At 30.8% G+C, this 23,512-nt stretch overlaps 1 protein-coding gene across 1 annotated transcript in view; it reads left to right on the top strand.

The window, feature by feature from the left end:
* Positions 1 to 377: 377 nt before the first annotated feature.
* Cul5 (cullin 5) overlaps positions 378 to 23,512 on the top strand; it is a 48,493-nt gene continuing 25,358 nt past the window's right edge. Inside the window, exons 1-8 of the mRNA XM_076517766.1 lie at positions 378 to 426; positions 2,393 to 2,502; positions 7,063 to 7,162; positions 7,931 to 8,110; positions 9,495 to 9,636; positions 10,656 to 10,876; positions 13,399 to 13,492; positions 22,724 to 22,854. Of these exons, the coding sequence (XP_076373881.1) occupies positions 409 to 426; positions 2,393 to 2,502; positions 7,063 to 7,162; positions 7,931 to 8,110; positions 9,495 to 9,636; positions 10,656 to 10,876; positions 13,399 to 13,492; positions 22,724 to 22,854 (996 nt within the window). The 5' untranslated portion in view covers positions 378 to 408. The remainder of the gene's footprint in view (positions 427 to 2,392; positions 2,503 to 7,062; positions 7,163 to 7,930; positions 8,111 to 9,494; positions 9,637 to 10,655; positions 10,877 to 13,398; positions 13,493 to 22,723; positions 22,855 to 23,512) is intronic.

Here is a 23,512-nt window from a genome sequence, read left to right as displayed (position 1 = left end):
CACCTAGCTACTCTGTTTAGATGGTGAAAAAAAAAGGTTAGAAATATTAAGTGATTATTTGGACTAATCTGTGTGTTTGTTACGAAGAACAAAGCTACACATAGGTTTTTCGATGCTTTGCCCGTTGCAGTTATCGAAACCTGATTTTTGCTAAAAACCCTCAGACTTTACTGCGAATACCGATGGTTTATTTGCCTTCTCATTTTATGACCTTAAATTACGAAAGTAAATTCAATTAATGATATTTAATGGATATATTTTAGAAAAAACGGATCAGAGATTAATACCTTATTTTACCTTATTTATGAATTCGGTAACTAATAATTATTTTAAAGCAAATTCGTTAAATATATACTTATAAATAAAACCACTACTAGATGGCAATCTTACGAATTACTTTAATCAACAATGGCGGCGATGTTGAAGGTTATAACTTTTTCTTTTAGTCTAATATGTATATATATATATATGTATATAATTTTTACTGTTTTATCAAAAACTGGAAGAATATACTGTTTGAAAATGTATACGTATGCGTGTTATTTGTATAATTTCTTATACTAGCTTTGTTTAAAAAGATTTGCCTAAAACCTAGTTCTTATTAAATTCAAGTCATTGTATTAAAACTTGCACTGCTAATATTAAGTAGTAGAAATTTGTGAATTACCGATACTATCGATTAAGTAGAAACGTTAGTATAGTGATAATGTACTAACTGTTATACCACAGCCTCTCAAAATAAATGTTAGGAACAAATAAAATTAATAATTTATTAAACAGGAGCACTAAATTTAAACAAGTTAATTGAACTTGAAGCAATTTGGGGCTTGAATAAATTAAAAGCTAAATCAATAAATTAAATTGCAGATTTACAGTTCAGTCAGCAGAACATTTATCCTCCATTATTCTCTCACTCAAAATTCAGTAATCAAACCCTATTCAAAATCTAATCAATTGCACTAGTTTATTTTTGAGTTTCAAAAAACATGGTTAAGACATCAAGCACTTACTCTCTTATAAATGCGTTCTCAGTTATGTTTGTAAAAGTAGTATTATTATTTATTTGAATTGTTTGAGATTGTTTTATAGTAGATCATTCTTAAGAAGATAGTATTTTATATTTCATTTATTGGTACTGAGAAAGATATCTTCAAAATCGTAACAGCAATTGATTACCACATATCGTAATACTGTCACATTTGATGTTTTCATGGAAACAAGTTTTAGAGCTAATAAAGAGCCATTTTGTTGATTTTTAGAAGAGACAGAAAAAGATAATGCCTAAACCAAATGAAAAAGTATTTACCAAACTTGGGATTTTTTCAATATTTAAGTTAAGCCAGCTGAAAAGAAATGTCTTTCTTCAGAAATTTTTATTTAAACCAGAAATGCATTCCTCAGTAGATTAATATGGAATGTAAAAATGTCTTGTAAGAAATACAAGTATGCTACGACTTATTGAAATTAAAAAAAATAAAAAAGCTTTTAATCTTAAAAAGGATTATGGTAAGTATTTTACTTAAAACATAAAATCTAACGTGAATTGTTCTTTATGCTTATGGATATTGTGTGAAAAATGATTCAGGCCTGATACTGGTCCATAAAAGTTTAAAAGAAACTAAGTAAAAAACAGAGTAATGCCAAATTTATTTTATTGTTCACAATGGATGTGATAAGATTCTGAAGCTGATAAGTTTGTTTAAAGGTGGGATAGCCACATTTATCTAATTTTTGAACAAGTTCAGTTGAGTTAATGGGTATTTAGTTTGTAAAAAATGTTCTTGAAGATTGCCAGAACTAGTGACTTGGTAAAATTGCATTGAGTGTTGTTAATCTGTAACTAGTGCTTTCTGATAAACACAGTTAAATGAGCAAGTTATTCATAAGTAATTGTATTTTTCTTTTGTGTGTGCAAGTGAAGAATATTGAACATAACTTACCATAACTTTTTTTTACAACAGTCTTACCCTAATTTATATTGTTTACACTGGTTGAAGTAATAATAGATAACATTTCAGTTACTTGGATAGTTAGAATAATCAAAGGCAATGACTGAAAACCCCTAATGTCAATTACTTTATTATATTTGTAACATTAATTGTAATTCTAGTTAGTTGATTAGTACATGTGACACTAATCAGTGAACAAGGCAATTGCTTATAATGATTTTATATATATAGCATAATTAACATTATAAGCTGGCCTAATGTTATTAACAAAACTAAATTTAAGAAAATAATGGAATATTTCATTATTTGCAAGATATGTAAACAATTAATTTTTCCTGTCCCTAGAAAAGCATTTTTCATAATTTTATCCTAATAACTTAGTAGTAGATGATTTTTTAATAGGTGTATTGCAACCTGTCATAACATTTTAAATTTTCTTTTAGGACAAAGGGCAGCTACAGTTTGAAGACCGCTGGCCTAAAATGCGGCCAACTATATTAAAATTGTTACGGCAAGAACACGTGAGTCGTAACGAATGGCAAGATCTATTCTGGTGCGTATCTCAAGATTTCTGAAATGCTAGGATGTTAATATATTAATATAAATTAATGTAGATGTGTAACTAATTACATAGACTTGAAAGGAGTTTTTGATATTACTTTGTGTCTATATCTTCACCATCATGCAAGCTTAAAATCTTTTAACCATGTTTTTTCATGGATGTTTCATACTATTTTAGTGAAGCAGAAATATGTTGAATTTATTTACATAATCTTAATTTTTATCATGCATGAAATACACAATAAGCAGGATAAAAATGTGATAGTACTACGTCATTACATATTATACTTGAACGTTCTAATGACTACAGTGTCTTACTTCCAATATAATTTACTCACCACACCTTGGAAGCTTGTCATTCAAATAACATAAATGTTGATTTTTTTAAGAAATATATCTTTAATAGAATATAAAGTTATGCTTTTAATCAATTTCTAATGATTTCAGTTATTTAACAGTCTAAAACTCTTGATGCAAAGTTTTAGCATCTGAGTGTGAGATTTTAAAAAATGTAGCAAAACTGAATAATAGTTTTAGTTAATATATATACTTTCTAAAAACATCTGGATATAAAATATTTGAAAGTTTTTGAATTTTGTGCTAAAATTGGAAGATGAATAAATAAAATTTGATGATATATATGTAAAGATGGTTGGTATGGGTTGATAAACTTTTTTATTTGTGGAGGAGCGAGCAATGTTTCAACCTTCTGATGATGGCCAAAAAAGGTCGAAATGTTGTTTGCTCCTCTACATAAAAAATTTTTCTTAACCCATATCAGCCGTCTTTACATATATATTTTTTTCTACAAGTGGGTTTTCTCCTTATCACGGATAACCTGGTGATGCAGTGTATGATTACAAATAGCTTGAGTAGTATACTGAGAATCACACATTTTCTAAGGGATAAAAAATAAATGTTGCATCACATCTCTATTCCTAAACTAAAACTATGTGAGTTGCTGAATGAAAGCTCAAATATGTAGATTTAAGTTTATTTTCTTTAATTTGCTGGCAACATTGAAACCACTAAGCTCACTCACTACACATGAACTCTGAACTTTAACATTTTCTGTTTACCAGTATCTGATTTTTTTTATTTTTCACAATCTCTTATTTATTTAAAAATATATATATTTTTTGTTCATCTTAAATAGATGAACACTTGATAACAATTAAGTGTTTTGAGTTACAGTTAAAAGCAATCCCAAAGATCTAATAAAGTTTAATTAGTGACTAACCAAGTGGCTATTAATATAAGTCCTTAATGACTAATCATGTAGTTTTGTTTTTTTCACAGCATATTTAGATGTGAACCATAAAATATATGCTATTTGTGTCATGTGAATCATTTAAATCACCAAAATAAACTTATATATATTATATATTAATGGTAATAATTTATTCTACATTATTTAACAGACAAGATGTTTAAGAAATTGTAGTACTTGTTACCAATACTGCATTTGACTGGGAAAAAAAACACATGAATTCTGATCGATCTCTTGTTATATTGGTGGTCTCTAAGTTATATTTTCTCTTGTGTCAGTGCCCATTTTTGTATATTAGAGGAGGTGTTGATTATAATGTACAGTAACAAATTTAGGTGTGTGCTTCATTGTTGATTACTGTTATTTTGTTTTTACATGACTCACATAAACAAGCAGCTGAAATAGGTGGAAAGCTTAGCAATTATAGATAACTGTCAATCTTCATAAAGTCCAATGTTAAAGGAATATTTGTGGTAGCACTTACATAAAGCTTCAATGCTTCACAATGTATGGCTGATTGTGTATTAAGCTAAATTATACAGAACAATCAGGTTAACCACAAAAAGGATAAACTAAGCTAGATTCAAGATCATGTTCATGGTTTCAGCATACTCATTTTCTTCCAAGTGTTAACATCTCTCAACCTTTATCTAATACGTAAATTATGAGTTGGACAGTAAGAGAATAAGAATTCCCATTGCTTAAAAATGCCATCGAGTCCTGTTCTGTTTTGATAGGATTGTCTCATCATCACAGATATGAGTAACATCTTAGTTAGACAGCATTGGTTTGTCACTTTCAGTCTCAGTGATAGCATGTGAAATTGATTTTAACATATCCAGCACTCCAATTATTAGTACCCAGAAAAAAATAATCCAGTACATTTTTGTAGATGTGAGCAGGGATGATGATGCTGACCTGTGGGTTTGCTATGATAACTTGCAAATGTTTCATGGTTTTAATTATATCTTTAGAGAACTCAGGCTAGAGACCAAGCATATGAATAAGCATTTTCAGTGTTGGTTTGTTGTTCTGTAAAATGAGTTTAAATTTTCTGAATCTGTAGAGTTATAAGTCTTATAATGAAAGGTAGTATAAAAAGATTAAGCACAAGGAAGTGGGAAGAGTATCAAAAATGTATCTTGAACCAAGAATAATTAAAATAAATTATAATCCGTAATGACGAGAAAATCCACTTGTAGAAAAAAGTATATATTTAAAAACAGCTGGTATGGGTAGAGAAAGCACTAGTAGAGGAGCAAACAACGTTTTGATCTTCTTTGGTCATTGTCAGGTTCACAAAGAAAGAAAGGGTTACTGACCTGTAGCTGATGACATGTTTGAAGGCAGTTGTGCAGTTGAGTGTAGGAATGTAGAGGGCATGCTTAGATGTTGGATATATTTATTAATAAAGGTATAAAGGTGTTCCTTTGTATTGGTTTATTTTGAGCTTTGTTTGTTACATAAGTAAGGCTTCTTTAATTTTGCATAACCATAGAAAACACCCAAATACTAAATAAAGAAACAAACATAAACAAATGCAAAATTAAAGAAGCCTTACTTGTACAAAAACTCAATCCCAAAATAAACCAAAACAAAGGAACACCTTTATACCTATATTAACAAATATATCCAACATCTAAGCACGCCCTCTACATTCCTACACTCAATTGCACAACTGCCTTCAAACATGTGGTCAGCTACCAGTCAGTAACCCTTTCTTTCTTTGTGAACCTGATGATGACCAAAGAAATTTGAAATGTTATTCGCTCCTCTACTAGTGCTTTCTTTACCCATACCAGCTGTTTTTAAATATATAAAGTAAATTATGTTTGTATTCTGTAATATATGCTCCTATTAAGCTATGTCAAAAAAGTCTTTTTTTTTTTTTACTCTAGTTAGTGATAGTTGTGATTATGGTACTTTAAAAACTTTTATATAACTTAATTATAAAATCAAGTCCCTGTCTTGAATTAACATATTTTTATTGACAAAATAAGTGTAATTATTTTCAAAAAACTTATAATGCATTTACTATCATGTTTTAGTTTATTATATAATTGTTATGAATATTAAAAGAGTAAATGTTTTTTTCACTTTTGAATAGTATTAAATAATCTATCAAATTGAAATCAGCAAGAAATGTTTAATTATCAGCATTTAAAATAATAAAACTAGTGATCTTGGATAAATATTGTGTTGTTAATAATCACTTCTTTTTTGAGATGCACATTGAAAACAATACAGTCTATAATTACTTGGTTTCTAGGTAACATTACCATTGTAATATTGATGGTGACTGTTTTTTAAATTACTTAAAAGTTTATATCACTACACTATCAACTAACATCAGAAACATGCAATGCTGCTGTCTACAATATTAAAATAATTCTTTTAACATGTTGGAAAACAATTTGTTATGTCATTAACATCATTTAAAGCTTTTTTTTTAAGGAATGTTTTGTAGAAATTCTTTTGTGAGTATAATCTGAATAATTTTCTCTATTAAACTATGGGCAAACTCTTTAAGATGAGGTCTTTCAAATGTTTGGAAATATCAAAGAATTGACATATTTAAGTAAATTAAATAGAAATTTTAAATATGATGTTGTGTGAATAAATTATATTTATAATGTAGATGTATGTATATTTTCAGTTATTCTCATTTTGTGAAACTAATAATTTTTGGCCCTGCATGACAAGGTGGTTAAGATGTTAGAATCAAAATCCGAGGGTCGTGGGTTTCAATCCACATCACACCAAACATGCTCACCCTTTCAGCCATGGTGGCATTATAATATTACAGTGAATCCCCACTATTCATTAGTAAAAGAGTAGCCCAAGAGTTGGCAGTGGGTGGTGATGTCCAGCTGTCTTCTCTCCAGTCTTACACTTAAATTAGAGATGGCTAGCACAAATAACCCTTGTGTACCTTTGCACAAAATTCAAAAACAAAAACAATCTAATAATTTTTATGTTTTCTGAATATCAGAATTCAAGTGAATGCTACTTGTAATGAATAAATTATTATCTGGTCCTCATTTTAATGAGCCTTTAACACCTGTCATGCTATTAAAATAAGAATTATTTTAAGCGACCAAGCTAGGCTATGTACATTTATGTTAAAAATATAATTTTTATTTGTTGATATAACAGCTGGATAAGTTTTAACTAAATATATTTGGAAGTTAAATATTATGCTAATTCATGTATTTCATATTTTGAAAGACTTCTTTTATATTTTAAACTTATATTTTAATATTTTTTCATTTATGGTTTTAGGTCTGTGCACTCTGTATGCTTGTGGGATGACAAAGGTCCACCTAAGGTGTATGGAGCTCTTCAGGAAGACATACTGGACTTCATCAGACAAGCACAATCTGTAAGCAATGACAGAACTAATATCTGTGATATCTGGAAATAAAAATCTGTAAATATTTACTTGTTATGAGTTGTGTGTCACTGGATGCTCTTTGCTAACCAGTTATAGCTGCCCAGTATCAGAATGGAATTATTGGAATTTTTCTTCCCTTTTTGAATTTAAATGAATAATGTTTTTTTCAAAATTAAAGAATTAGATATGTATTTGAAATATTTTAAACCTCATTCAGTCTGTTAACACAGGCTTGCAAATTTTAACTTCATAAAAGTTGTTTTGGTGTTAGTAATGGATTTCCTGTAATTCAGCTACACAGATTTTTTAAAATAAAGATATTGGTGTTTTTAAATCATGTAAGGATTTTTTACAAATAGGAAATAAAAATAAAATAAATAAAATAAAAAATAAATAAAAATAAAATAAAAAATAAAAATAAAATAAATAAAATAAAAAAAAATAAAGAAAAGATTTGTATGTATTGGTGAAAAATGGATATTTTCAGATTCAATGTACAAGAATTACTGTAGAATATATAAAAAGTTCAAGACAATAAAACCATTACATACCTGTGTAATTGTTTACACTTAGCAACAGCTGTAGATATGTCTGTATGTCAGTAAATATGCACTTTCAATGTTCAGAGTATATTTTCAAATTATTTTACTTGTTGAATTGCTTACTGCATTTCATCCTTTTTAGAGTAATGAATGTTTATTAGAAAAAATAAGTAAAAATAGTATTAACTGTTAATGTTAAATATTTTGTTTTAAGAGAGTGCTTGCACATCAGGAAGACCAAGCCCTACTGAAAGCCTATATAGCTGAGTGGAGAAAGTTTTTTACCCAGTGTAATTACCTACCCATGCCATTTGGGCAGCTGGAGGCTACTCTGTCTGGGAAGTCTGCTTCAGTTAACAAAAAAAATCCTAGTGAAGACAGTATAGTGAGGAAAGTTAGTTGCCAAAGGATAATCTGTCTCTAAGCTAATAAATCAGTATAAAGTTGTCTTTAAAAAACTGAGTTTATATTCAGTAATGCAATGTTACGGGTTGGTCGAGAAACATTCACACTGATATACAATGTGACTGCCACTTACATCTGTGTACTTGTTGATGGTCCAGCAGTCATAGTTTGTATAGTTAGTAAAATTCTCATTGTTGTAATATTGAAGTAATACTCTTTTTGATATAAATATTTGGTAAATTAATTCTGAGTATAGTAGATTATATCTTAAATGTTAAGCCTAAAGCTTGTTTGACTCTGTCCAAGACTTAAATATTTCAATCAGCTTTTAGGCATATTGTGTCTCTTTAAGACAATATTGCAGGGTTAAATTACATTTTGTGCATAATTTTATTGAAGCCTTTTAAACAATATATTATTTTTGGAAATTTAAAAATTTTGGTAAAACAGTTGTGAAATAGTTTGAGAATTAAACATTTTGATGGAGTATTTGGTTTATAGAAACCTAGTTCTTAAGCTGTAAGCTTTTGTTTAGTCCATGTTTATAGTAGAATATTATCTCTCTGCTATTGTCGTAAGAGCTGAGTAACAAAGTTGAAATTTTAAAAATATTATAAAATAATTTCTTTTTACACAACTTAATCATTTACAGGTATTTTGGTCAAGTTTACAAGAAACCATTATTTATTTATTTTTTGCTGAAGTTTAATTCTAACATGTTATTTTTAGGCCATTACCATTCTCAGTTTTATTTCTAAGTTGTTTGATTTCCTTACCAAAACTTTTAAATCCATTTAGCTCAAAGCACATTTTACATTGCAGCATTGATAATTAACATTATACTGAGTTGTAAATAGTTACCTTAAGCATCGCAGCTTAATGTGATTTAATTTTAGTGGAAGTGTTTTGTTCGCTTTTAATGGGGTAACTAATTATCTCAAGTATTTACGTAAGTAGTTTCTTGCTACATATAACACTAAGATACCAACTTAATTTTAGCAGTAATCAAGTAGAATGGTTTCAGACTTTCACATATCAAAGTTACAAATACTAAAAGTGTGTTTAAGCTTAGGTATATTAATCTTTTTCTGACTTTTTTTTTTTTGGCCATACTGTTTTTTAACTTCTTATAAACATTTCTAAATTTACTAGTTTTTCTATAAAAGATAGTGAAAATTGAATATTTTATTTATAAAATTTTTATCATTGTTATTTTCTTAAACAGAGTGCTTAATAGTGAGCATTAATATAGTTAACATCTCCCAAAACTTTTCTGTAGTAAAGAGATTCTAATTATATCTGTTGTTTTATTAGAAAGTGTACATAACTGTAGTCAGTGTTTATATATATATATATATGTGTTTTTTAATTAGTTAATGTTAGATAGCTGGAACCAGAGTATATTCTCAAACATCAAGCACAGACTTCAGAACAGTGCAATGAAACTAGTTCATGCTGAACGTAATGGAGAGGCTTTTGATTCCCACTTAGTGATAGGCGTTCGAGAATCTTATGGTAAAGACCTTTCAGTTTATATATCAGTTTATATTGTGTTTAAAATGATTTATTAAAATATTTCCCCTTAGGTACATAAAATATTTTCATTCTAATTTTTACATATTGTCACTTTTCTTATTTTAATCTTAATTTTCAGATAAGTATTTTATCATTTTAAGAATATAAAATGAAGTAGAACTAGCCCATAGGGTGTGATTTTTAAAAGTGTGGATTCTTAAAATATATATTTTGAAAATATGTTTTAGTAAATGAGAAAATGTATGTTTTGCTTTGTTGGAGATTTTTCACTTCCAGAATTTTCTCATTTATTCACACACATATAAGTTTTGCATAATGTTACCTTCTATCACTGTATTGTTTAAATGACCCCATAATAGTGTGTTCTTGAATTATAGAAACTCTGCAACTATTGCTATCATATGAAATTATTATTTTTGTGTGTATAGAAGTTAGATATAATTATGCATCTCATAATAAAATAATCTGCTGTTAAAATGTTTGTTTTATTGAAAAGTTGGATTTCAAGCTGTAGAAAACTACATTTGTTTTTAGAACCCAAAACAAAAAAAAAGCTTCTTTTAAAATACTATTAAACACTATTTTGCTTTTTGACTATTCCATTCTTGATCAGTAAAAGATACTAGAAAACAAATTCAGTTCATTTTCATGAGCTTGTGATAGTGTATCTTTGTTACAAGGCAACTTCATGTGGCTTAGAAATTTACTGACATTTTATTGCTGAAAGTTATTCTTCTTTGTCCTGAGGTTTGGATTTGGACCCCTGTAGGTCAGTGAATAGTCTCAGAATGTACAGCTTTAAACTCAATGGTTTAATTCCCCATTATGGACTAGAGCTGTAGTAGCTTTATGTGAAATTCAAAGTAAAGAAACAGTAATCTCCCAGATAGTGTTGATCTTTGATTACTTTTTAAACAGACAGATATTTAATGTTCATATGGTGGTGGTTTTACTGTTAAGTTCAATTTTGTAATTGTTTCTTAAAAATATATTTACAGTTAATCTGTGCTCAAATCCAGATGATAAACTTCAAATATATAGAGAAAATTTTGAAAAAGCATATATTGAAGCAACAGAGGCCTTCTATCGATCCAAAGCACCTCAGTATTTAGAATCAAATGGTGTACAAAATTACATGTGGTATGCTGACCAAAAGTTAAAAGAGGAAGAACAGAGAGCAACAAAATATCTTGAATCATATTCTGGATCAGTACAGGCGGTGAGTTATCTAGAAATTGTAAACTTTTATCATGGTTGATGCACAGGAAGAGACTATATAACATTCAAATTGTTGTGTGTATTTATTATTACATTTACTGTTTTTACTTACTTTTTATATACTTACATAAACTTATATCTATTTATTTAAAAATATAGGACGTAAATTCTCAAGTGTAAAACTGCAAAAATAGATGTCAAAGTTTATATTGTTGCTGGTTAGACGAGTCTACTTTTTTACTGATCTGTATGAAAATGTAAGATATGAATTCTCAATAAATAACCTGAAAATAAAATTTGTCATATATATTAAAAATCTATAATATATATGTGCAATATTTAAGAACAAAATATTATAATAGAAGGTTTTAAGATTTTATAAAACATTTAATATAGATTTATCCATTCCATGTATTTGTTTTATAGACAAAATTATACTGACAAATTAATAAACTGAAATTTAGATATGTTTTTTTGTGAAGTAATATTAACCCATCATCATAGTTAATAATAATGTACTGAATTTATGAAAATGCCATCCATAATACTTTATACTGGATAATATTATTAGTTATAGCTAACCTGTCACTGATAAGCTGTAAACATGTTACAACTAAATAGTTTTCAATATTTGATACTGCGACTTAGAGTAATAAATACATATGTAGCTGCAAGGATAACATTTGACTGCTTCTGATTCTGTGGGTTAAAAGAGGTGTAAAAAATTCATTGACTATTAAACTCCTTAGAAAAATTTTTATGAATTTTTTAATGTAATATTTGACCATTTGTGTAGTACTTTTTCGAACCATAAAAATGTTTCTTGTGATTTACCATTTATTATTGAAATTGAAATATAAATATGCATGGAAACCACTTTACATGAGCATGGAAAACACAGAAGAAACTAATAATGAGAGTAAAAATCTGTTAAATTACCAGTGTCCTCTTTGTGAGTTGGCAAATGTTTGCTTCATCTGAAATTTAACATGTAACTTTATTCTTGTGTATAAGCTTGTATGATTTTTATAAGATATATGATACTTGCATTTTCTCTAAACATCTTACTTTTTTATTTGTTTCAAGTATTGTGTGAATATTTTTCTATTCTTTATTGATGTGATTGATTTTCACATAAAAAATACTGGGAATTTAAATGCAGTGAGATCAAAACTTAAATAGATTTTCATTATCTCTTTGTAATCACAAAAAAAACAATTATTCCATTAGTCTTGAAGTAATGTATTTTGCACACTTATTATTTGTCTTATAGCAAATAATAAAAGCTTTTATTTATTTTATTTATGTCAATAGATGTCAACAGGTGCTTGCAGATATAAAATTAATATTAACTGAGACAGTTTAGCATCCACCAAAATCTTGTTTGCACTTGTAACTTTGTGAACAATTGTTTAGCAAGGCAAAGCACAGAATAAATGTATAATTAAACCCTTCAAATATGAATTTTAAAACAGAAATAATGCATATTTAACTGAAATAAGGAAGTAAAACTGAAATGTATAAGGTGAGAAAAAATAACAAAATACTAAGGACACCACTCTCAACAATTGACTAACATTAATTTTTACTTCTTCAGTATAACACACATATTGACTAACTTTCTTGCACTTGTTACAAGATGCATCATGAAATTTGATCTTTCTTCTTGTTATAAGCATGCTATTCAATTTAAAACTGTTGCTTAACAACTTAGCTTCTACACTGCAAGTGGCTATGGCATATCTTGATCTAAGAATTTCATAATGGTTTTTTCTGGGATAAGTTGTTAGAATGCACTCAAATTACTGGTAAACAACATGCATACTGTCCTTTGAATATCTTCACTGAGTCATCTACAACAGTGCTTTCAAATACAAAAGCTACTGTGCAAGGATACGTCTGTTGAATATATCAACATATCCTAGTAACGTATATTTGTACAGTTGTTTGTGGCCAGGTAAATAATGATCCACAACACGGTAACAAGTAACTGCCCCAGCAGTTAGGAAACATTGGTCTATATTATAGTGATAGTTTCTTCTATTCCAGCTCTTAAAGTTGAGAATCTGCAACTGCGAGGGCATAATATGCATTTTAAATAATGTTTTAGAGATTTCTTTTGAAATAAAGGAATAATAATTTTGATAATATAAAACTTTGAATTATAATTTCATTAAAATACATTGACAGTAAAGCAGTTTAAGTAAATTTTGAATGTAACTCAGTGACATGCACAGAAAAGGTTTCAAAAAATGGAGTTGTTATTGTTGTAGGGTTAATTCCAACTAAACTGTAAGTGTCTCATATTTTTTTAATAAATATTTGTATCATTGGTGATGAGCATAAACAAGGTAAGACCATTGTTGTAGCTCAAAAATGGTTAACAAGATCAGAAAAATAATTGTGAAAACTTACAAGAATTTCCTTTTTTAATTGTTGGACTTCTCTTTGTTGAATCTCTCTCTTCAACCATAAGTATTATAATTATTCTAATTTTTTTTAAATTTACTTTTTATACTGTAGTTAACAGAGTGCTGTGTGAATGTCCTTGTTACTGCTTTTAAAGAAACCATCCTAGCTGAGTGCCAGAGTATGATAAAAAACAATGAAACAGAAAGTAAGTGTTGTGTTTTTTCTAAACGTATTATTTTTGTAAATATTTTGTTTTATTGGTTGAATAAAACAGGTGTAATGCATTTGTAGTACAGGCACAGGTATCGTAAAATATATCTATTCACCAGCATTTTCAACATTTGATAATACACTTTTAGATTTCTATACATCAAAAGAATATAAATGGTTTGAATATTAGAGTCTTTTGTGACTTGATGTTTTGAAGTTTATAAAAAGTTTTGATATGTAATTTTAAGGTTCATACTGGCATTTGCCAATGTCATCAACTTTATATAAAGTGAAATAGCATTGCCGAAAATATAGTAAATGTATGATTTATGAGAGAGGAAACTTTGTTGATGACATAAGGGTAGAAATAATTTAAAATGAGCAATTTGTAGTGAAAAAGTGTCACATAATACAGAGAAGTGAAGAAAGAAAATTTATTTAGGTATTTTATTTTAAAATTAAGAGGTTAAAATTTTTATAAGATTAAAATTTGAATTATGAACTACAATTTAATGCCAACTACTTTAATTAAATTTTAAATGTAAGTTAAAATGGTCATGGCATGTATGCTTATACTTCACCGTTGGTATAGGGTTAGCTCTTTTTGTTTGGAATTGGTGGATTACACTGCTCTTCTGACCACAAAGTAACTTTTAATACAGTATATGTATCTTCATGAAATCTGGCAAGCTTTCAGTAAACATTGAGTCTTTTACACACAAAAAGTTGAATTTATTTTAATCAAATAATTTTACTAAAGTGTTTACAAGTATATGTGGCTGGAATGTTGGCTGATCCATGTTCATCATAATTTTCATGTTAATATTAAAAATACTTTCTACATTTGAAAATTGACAAATGTTTCTTCCATAATCTCTTAAACCTCCTAAATAATTCAGTTCCCCTTGTTTTCAGTTAAACTTTATATTTTATTTATTATTTCCTCTACCCTAAATCTATATAGAATTAGTTGATATGATCGATCTTTTAACCATCATAAAAAATATGAAATAAATCTAAATTACCTTTTTAATATCTAGAATAACTGTAGAATTGTAACAGGAATCTATGTTTCTTTATCCTAAATAGTTAAATGCTCATAACTGTTTATATATTTTTCTACTTTGTTTTATCATTTTATTGCCCTTTAATCAATGTCTAATAATCCTATCATACAAGTTGTAAATCACCCAGCAAGCACATAGCTCAAGTTACTGTTTTAAATGTTGTAATACACAAACCAGTTTTAAGAATACCTTGTGGAGAACTATCATAATTTTTCATTATTTTACCTAATCTATTAAGTTTCTGATTTTCATATTCTAGTTAGTTATAGAAATGAATAAAAAATATACATATAAAACAAAAAATACAGTACTTACATTCAAATCTTGTTTAGTGTCAATCACCAATGAAATTTAGGCCCACAAATGGTACATTAAATCATTTTTATTCATTTAAAAAATGCACTCTAAGAACACTAATAATATACAAAAAAGCTAACATTGTCCTATGAATGTTACAATTTAAGTGACTTTTTAACTAAAGTATAAAAGCCTTAAAATAATTTCCTTGGCTGTTTAACCTGAGCAAGGTGAGATAAATTTTGAAACAGAAAACAACAGTTACAATGCTATTTACTGAAGACAACATGATGCATCATTTGACAGATTAAACTTTATGGGGTTTTGAGTCTTTGCCTTATAGTAACCTAAATCAACACAGGTATTTGAATAATGTTATGACATTTCATTGAATTAATTATTCAGTATTACACAGTGGATCAACTGTTTTACAATTGTATATATACGTTAAAGATTATTTTTATTTTTCACCAGAGGTGAAATTGAAAAAAGAATCTGTGATGTGTAGAAGCCAAATTAATTCTTTGATTGGCTGTGTCTTTTGCTGTAGACTGCAGTTTTACCTGTTCAAGGTTTGTCAGCACAGCCTGGGTCAGCAATTCAAAGAAATATCATATATACACACACGTAGTCTTTCTGTTGGTTTTAAATGATATAAATCTTTAAACAGAATTATTGGTAGCTAATGTGTTGATGTGGCAAGGGTCTGATTTTCTATTTTTGCCTTTGTAAACAAAGAAGATTGCGTGTTATGAAAATTACTAATTTGATTAGTAATATTTTTATTGAAATGAGTAATTTACATTAAACTCTGTACTTCTCAGGGTGGTGGTAAGTAAATTAGAGAATGGGCAAGACTCAGGGAACAAATGTCATTATTCTCATAAATGGGAGATTGAGGATTTATCTAAATAGTTACTTTTGAAACCTAAGAAATAAAACTTTTATGATACTGAAATATGATTTATTTGATGTCAGTTATTCATGTATATTGATAATAAAGTAGTTTAATTAAATTTTGAACAAAATTGTGAAAGGTCATGACTTGTACACATTAGCCTACCCACATAGGGTTAAAATGTACAATAATGGAATAAAGTGTTATTCTAAATGATGTTTCATCTTAAAAATACAACTTCTGTCCCAAATGTGTAAACTCAAATAAAACTAAGTATATTTGATTTTGTGAAATAAAGCATTAAATATACATTCCTTTATTTTTCATTTGTTATTGTGGTCAAACATGTCATTAATGAAATCTCTTAAGAGAGTTGTATGAACAAAATGCATGTTTCGTAAACCTACAGCATTCCATGGATATGTACACAGATTTGAAATTGTCTTTTTTTTTTTGTTCTTGTTGTCACTTTACAGTCTTGGCCTAATATTCTTTTCCTTCATTTATTCATTATTAAAATTTCATAAAATTTAAAAAGTATATTTTGAATTACATGGTGAGTGCTATTAGTTTGCTTGTACAGGTTAACAGACATGGCTAGTAAACATTAGTCACCAAAATCTTGAACTAATACTGCATTGTTAGTTCACTCCACTACATAAAATTTAAGTTTGCTAAATTTTGTGTTGCTGAACCACATTTAGTTTGGCTGTTAACATTATTCATTATCTAAGTTTGTGGTTTCAATACAGTAATCACCTTCCTCACAAGATTAGCTATTGTCATTAGCTGCTGCCCTCTTCATGCACACTTTTTCTATAGACAACTTTTCTTCTCCCCCATATTGGAATTGAAATATTCTAACATGTCTCTCATGCAAATTATATGCCACTTCCTGTTCAATAGGAGCATGATGCATGTAACTCCCTCTACATTACAGAACCATCACTTTTCATTTGTTAGCACTTGAGTTCAAATTTTCTTTCATCCTGTTTTTAATGCTTCATGTTTGTTTTTTCACAGAGTGTTTTGTTTTTTTCAATTAATTTACTTTTATTCAACCTGTATCATCTGTTAATATCACTTAATTCGAGTTGCATTATTTTTTTGCACTTAAATTTGGTGAACCTTTCTGTGCAATGAATTTCAAAATTAGCATTACCACTTTGAGGGTGACTAAAGTTGTTTTTCTTTCTCTGGCCTTAGGTGAAGGTGACCTAAAGGCAGATTTACCTGCTTTTATACACCAATAGATTGAAGATTACATGGGTCAACCTGTGTCCCTGGACATTGCCCAAGCTGATGAGGATTTTGATTCTTTTTTTCTTCCTCCAGATTGTGCCTTTCCTTCCCATTTTCAACCCAAGAAGTCATCTAGGCTTTATATGGTCTTTATGGATTTTGTGTTTTAGATTTATGATGTTTTATCCCTTTCTCATATTTCTTATGCACCTTGTCTTCCTTTGTTGTATGAACAGTCTTTTCAACCTTTTTTTGGTTTTACCTCTTTCACCTAATATTCAGGTTCATGATAATTACTTTGCCACTCAATCAGCATTATGGGTCCCCTATGTACTTCAGTTTGCACTTTCCTACCATTGTGCCGACTATCCATTTTTAGACTAACAGTTGGTAGGTTCCTTATTGCCTATTTGTAGGTGACTCCTGAAACATCTGTTGGTCTTACATGTGTCCAGTATTCTTGCTTGCATCTTACCCTTATCAATCTATTATATTTCTTCGAGAAACTCCCTACATGAGGCTGTCTACTGAAATTCTGTGTGTTTTTCTGGAGATACCTTTGCCTTTCTTTCCTCCACTTCAATCTACATATCATCTTAAGCTCTGGCATTACACATACGGTTTCATTGTTGTTGGGACCTTGTAGGTCATGATGCCATGTTGGCTCTGGTCCATTTACCTATGAAATATCTTAGGGACTTGTGATGTGGTCCCATTTCTTAGGAGCTATATTTTTGATATGGTCCAAGAAATTGTAGAGCCTTGGATGACTTTATTCCAACAACAGTCCACACTTACAAATATTGTAGCCATTTGTCTCAGTCAGAGCCTCATTTATTTCCAGTTATCATTTTCCATCCTTCCTCTTATAGCATTTACCTGTCCCTTCTACTTGGAGTACTCCTTGTTGCTTGCCTTGATGACACACCCACTGTCAACACCAGTGTCTATTCAGTGGGTTCTGGTCCAGTTGAAGCTTAGCTATTTGAGTTTTTTCATCACTGGCGTTACTTTATCAGTGACAAAGAGTACTTTGGATTTGTTGTTCCATTTCTTTCCAAACCTCCTGTCTCTCCTTAGTCCATTTCTTTCTGCCTTGAGATCCCCTGGCCAGCCAATATTTGTTGGAAGTGGTTTGGGAATTACCATAAGACTGGGCCATAAAACCTGTTCCACATTTTTCCCAGGATATTTATTACAGCCTTTTCATTCTCTGCAAGAAAACTGGGGATTGGTAGCCAGTAATTGATTTATCTTGCCTTAGCCAATTTATTTCCCTGCCCTAGTTCCCCATCGAGTATTTTTTCACCTTGAGATGGGTGTTTTCACCAGGGTTCTGGATGCTCAAAATGGGTATCACTTATCTACATATACTGACATTACACAAGTTTCATCCTTATCTTCAGCTTGTCCATCTTGGGGTGGTTTATCAGTTTTGAATCCTTCCCTGCAGACTTGCATAGGGACCTCATGTTTTGTCAAGTAGCCCGAACATTTGCTCCATGCTCCAGGACTCTGATTTCATTATTACATGGATAACTGGCTTCTTTTAGCTCATTTCAAATAAGAATACGCCAATTGTACTGAGGAACTCCTTTTGGTGGTGGCTTGGGTGGGCTGGTTAATCGAACTAGTGAACTCCTTCTTTAGACCCACTCCAAATCTTGGTGGTTTTGAACACTCATATCAGTTGGGCCCAGCCTTCTCCTTTGCAACTTCATTCATTGGAACTATCAGTTTGCCATGCCTTCTCAACTCTGTCACTTACTGCTTGTGGAGTTCATTTGCTTTTAGGGATGATGTTATTGATGATATAACAGATCCTCTTTGGTCATGCCTATATGAGATCCCTTTAGTGGGTGCTTCACAATCAATAGAACCTTGCTTGAGATCCCATTTCCACCCTTATTTTTCTTCCCATTTTCCTGTGAGACGATTTGCGTAGGTGATTAGACAAAGCCTATATTTCAGAGGACATGCTGCCTCCTCCTCTATGTCCAGATCCACATCTCTACATAGACAAGTTACTTCATGGATGGGGGCAGACGTAAATTAATAGGATACTTTGGACCATTTGTCTGCAGATGAAATTCCTTGCATCTCAGTGTTCTTGAACTTCTAGCTGTATGTTGGACATTGCATCACTTCCTTTATCTCACCCAACATTGTCTAGTGATGGTTGATTCAGACAATTCTACAGTATTGGTGCATACCAACCACCAAAGGAGCACTTGTTCCAGAGATTTTGAACATTGGATTTCTTATACAGGGCCCATGCACATCATGTTTGGCTTATTGTATGTTATGTGTTTGTTGCTTTCAGAGTGCACACCAATTGTGTTTTGCACCCTGACCAGATGCATCCCACAGAGTGGGCATTATATCCCCTCATTTTTAGGGATCTTTGCCTTCAGTGGGGTTCTCCCCACATGTATGCCTTTGCTATAACTTTCAACTCCAAGTTACCTCTCTTTTGGTTGCCTGTAAATCTCATCCTCAGGCTCTAGCAGATGATGTCTTTAGTCAAGATTGTTCACAGAAGTATTTTTATGAACCCCTGCCATCAAATTACTTTGTTGGGTGATTTCTGTCATCCACTCCAGTCCTTGTCTAGTCTTTCTGATTGCTTCCTATTAGTCATCTCAATCTTGGTTTTCATAGATACAACAACTGCTCCTCTCCACTTTCTCTCTGGTTTCTTCATCAACTTTAGTTATGTTTTTTTACATTGACCCTTCAGATCCTGTGTTTAAAAGTCTGATTTATGTCCAGTCCTTGGCCGGAAGATCTGATTTTACATGTTGAATCTCTTCCTCTTCAGCTGGTTCCATCCATCAGTTTTCCATTGAGATATACCAATGCAAGTGCTCTTTAACTGTGGGTCTTTAGCTTCCTTGCTTTCAAGATTTCAGACAGTCTTATCCCATACGTTTCATTTCTTATCAGTGTTATAAGTTTTTACTTCTCCTGTTATTTCCATGCTCATGTATTCCTTGTGGATATGTTACTCTCTCAGGTGACCTACGCTTTTGGATTGAGATGTCGGAGATCCTCCATGCCCTTACTTTACCTTCATTTGAACAACTTTCCTCATGTTCCATGTTTCATATTTCTCTTAAAACACATTTCCTTCTTGTCATAGCCTTTGAATGTTAATGGCAAGATTTATCGTTGATGTTTCATGTGCTCTTTATAACCCTTCCTGTTCTTTATCCAGATCACTCCTTTCTCCTGAAGACCTCAGCAGCTCTTAAGGGTGGTTCCTTATTTTCTCCTATTTCTGATCTTAACCTTTGACTGGATCGAGATAGGCTTCTCTTGCCAGGTTGGAGCTCTTTGTTGTTATATTGCCTGTACTGCTTCCTTCAGAGGTACACATTCCAGATTCTTTATCCTCTGGCAGTCCTTCTCCCTTCATGATATTTGACCTTCCACCCTTACCAGTTGGGTTCATCTTTTGGTTCAGTTGGTCTATTCTTCCCTACCTTATTCTCCTGGACTTTATTCCAGGTATCCTTCATTAGATCTGACACCTCACTGTTTCTCTTGTGCCTGCTTTCATCATTCAATGGAGGAGACTCTGGAATCCAGCTTATGGATTCACACTCAATATATCCATTTTCCATTATCTCCATCACATCATAGTTTCCACCTCATTGGAGTTTTGTCTTGCACCTGTGGCCATTCTTCAGACCACAGTGCAACTGTAAAGTTTCTATTAATACTTTCTTTTCTTTTTTTATGGGCCTTCTCTTCATTCATCATTAATTGGATCCAGCTCTGTGGAGAGTGGCACCTGATTAGGTGTTCTTTAACTTGAAATCTGCACTCTATATCCATTATTACTGCATGACCATTTACATGGAGTTTTCATGACCTTGTGATATTTTGCTTCATAAACATGTCTGTTCCCAACCATACCATCTATGAATTGCATGGGTGAAGTAGAAGGCTATTGCTGCCCATCTCTGCCATGTTTAGAGTGAATAACTCAGTATGGTGTGCTTTTCAAAATAAGATTTCATGGTTACTCATTGCTCTGTCTCAGGTAATGACATTTCTCTAGACTCTCCACCTCATTGTCATCCTCTAATTCTAGTTGGTGGACCATGGAGGCATCCTCCTGAATTCCTGAATAAGTTAAATGCAATAACCATTCAGTTATAGAGTAGGGTGGTCATGTTTTGTGGGTGTAGATGACATGGTATCTTCCTATTTGTCATAAATAATGACAGTGTAGTGACATATCAAAATGAAGTACTCCCTTTTGAATGGGAGCCCTCATTTTACCCTCACATAGATGTTGGTACCCCATGAGCAGGTTTTGGATTTAGAATAAACCAAGCAACATAAGTTCTCACATAGGTTAAGGGTGTCTATCTTCCTTCCTCGATTTCTTCTGTTTGCACTGTGTATCATAGCAGTGGATAGTTCTGGTCCTGTCCTTTGCTATTCTTCATTCTCTCTCTTCTTATGGGGAAGTTATTGCCATTTGGATGGTCCCAGCATGTTCCGTGGTTGGGGAAGTTGAGTACATGACAGACTTCCTTTTGATACCAGATGTCAAGTTCTCATTGTGTCATGCCTGGGAATTGGAGTGGTATTTAATCCCTGGTTCTTGGGTTTGAGGTAAAGAGATATGATCTACATCCTACTTTTGCACAGATGTTAATACCTTGCAAGGAAGTTAAATGTAGTTGGTTTACCAAGTATGGACCACTGCACATTATTTACTCTATATTTAGGGGTACTTACTAATTGTGGAATTGAGCTACAGTATGTTTCTGTGGATAGGATCACTTTCTTGCCACATTCACTCTCACTCAGATGTGCTTCTCTCATTTTAAACCCTTATATTTCACACATTCCATAGTTAAGCTTAGATGTGGTACAGTTCCCTCCTTTTTATCTCATTTCCAGGGGTATCATTTGGATGCTTTAGGGAGGCACATCTTAACATTCCTTCACACCTTCTATCCTTCATATCAATGTTGGATTCTAGCTAATTTTGTGAGTAGAAGGAAGTACTGTATTGGAAGTTGTAATTTTTGTATACTGAAAATGTATATCTAATAGGCACTTACCTCTTCTCACATTTCCCACCCTTTCTTCACATATTTATCCTGTGCTGATATCTTCTGCCAAACTTTGAAGTTTTATTTTAGTAGAGGAGTGTAGAGGGAGTCATATGCATCACATGAGCATATCATGCTCCTATTGGTGAGGAACTGACACATGATAATTTGCATGAGAGAGATATCAGAATCTTTAAATTCCCATAGGGGGGAGCAGAAGGATTGTTATATGCAAAAAGAAAATGTTCCCATATAGAGGGCAGCACTGAACAGGAATAGTTAATCTTGTAACAGGATGCAAGTACCAGTTGCAAATACATTTTCAGTATAGGAAACTTATAACATCAACAAAAGAAAGCAGTATCATATCTTTAGATATATATTTGTAACCATTTATTAGTGTGTGTTAAGTGGCATGTTATTTTTAGTTATATATTTGATTTACAAAAATAAAATGAGTAGCCAGTTAAAATAAAAATATCATAGGATATTTGTTAATATTGTGAAGGTGATAAAGATATAAGCTTCATATTCCTTAAAACATCTCTGTGAAGTCTGATATTTCTTAAAAATTATGATTTATATAAAAAAGATAATGTGTACCTGATTAAAGAGCAAAAACTGTACATTATACATTTTTGTGACAGAACTACAACTCATGTTCAAGCTGTTGGATAGGGTTCCAAATGGAATAACTCCTATGTTGCAAGACTTAGAACAACACATCATTGACCGAGGTCTTGCAGACATGATGGCTTCAGCAGATATAGTAACTCAGGTAGGCTATGAAAGGTATGATTTTAAGAATATAAATTTAAAACATGAAATAACATGAGGTATATTTCTCTTGATTTATTTTGTTACCTGTTGTTGACAAATATCAGATTGTTTTCAGTACCACCACTAAAGTATTCATTTATTGTTTTTCTAATTGGTGTGTCATATTTTATTTGTTAAATCTATTATATTCATACAGCTGGTTTGTAGTAGATCAGTAACATTTTTCTGTTTTCCAATACATATGATGGACTTGTCCTTTTTGCATAACATTGTCACTTCCTAAAAATGAAATATTGCACATAACAGTTAACAGTCTCTGAAACTGGCTTCATCTTTTTGAAAGTACAACACAGGTTTGAATAATACACACATTTTGATCAAAATAGTTTTTATTTATTGTGTATACTTTTTTTACTAGTTTATTATAGATTTTATTAATAACAGTAAACTGTGTGTGAGAATATTATTTTATTTAACAGTAAGTGACGTTTCTTTAAAGGATGAAAGACTATGGTAATACCAATAGTCATAATGGGGTTAGAGGCCACAAAAAATATATGAGGTAGCAACATAAGTGTCTTATTTTTTTTTTTATAAATCAAAAGTTATTTTTAGACTTTGATAAGTATAAAGTTAATATGAATCAAATAGGTGTC

The sequence above is a fragment of the Tachypleus tridentatus genome, chromosome 8 (assembly GCF_004210375.1).
Source record: "Tachypleus tridentatus isolate NWPU-2018 chromosome 8, ASM421037v1, whole genome shotgun sequence".
NCBI lineage: Eukaryota > Metazoa > Arthropoda > Merostomata > Xiphosura > Limulidae > Tachypleus > Tachypleus tridentatus.
The sequence above is the reverse complement of the archived record's forward strand: the minus strand, read 5'-3'. Positions and strand labels throughout refer to the sequence as shown.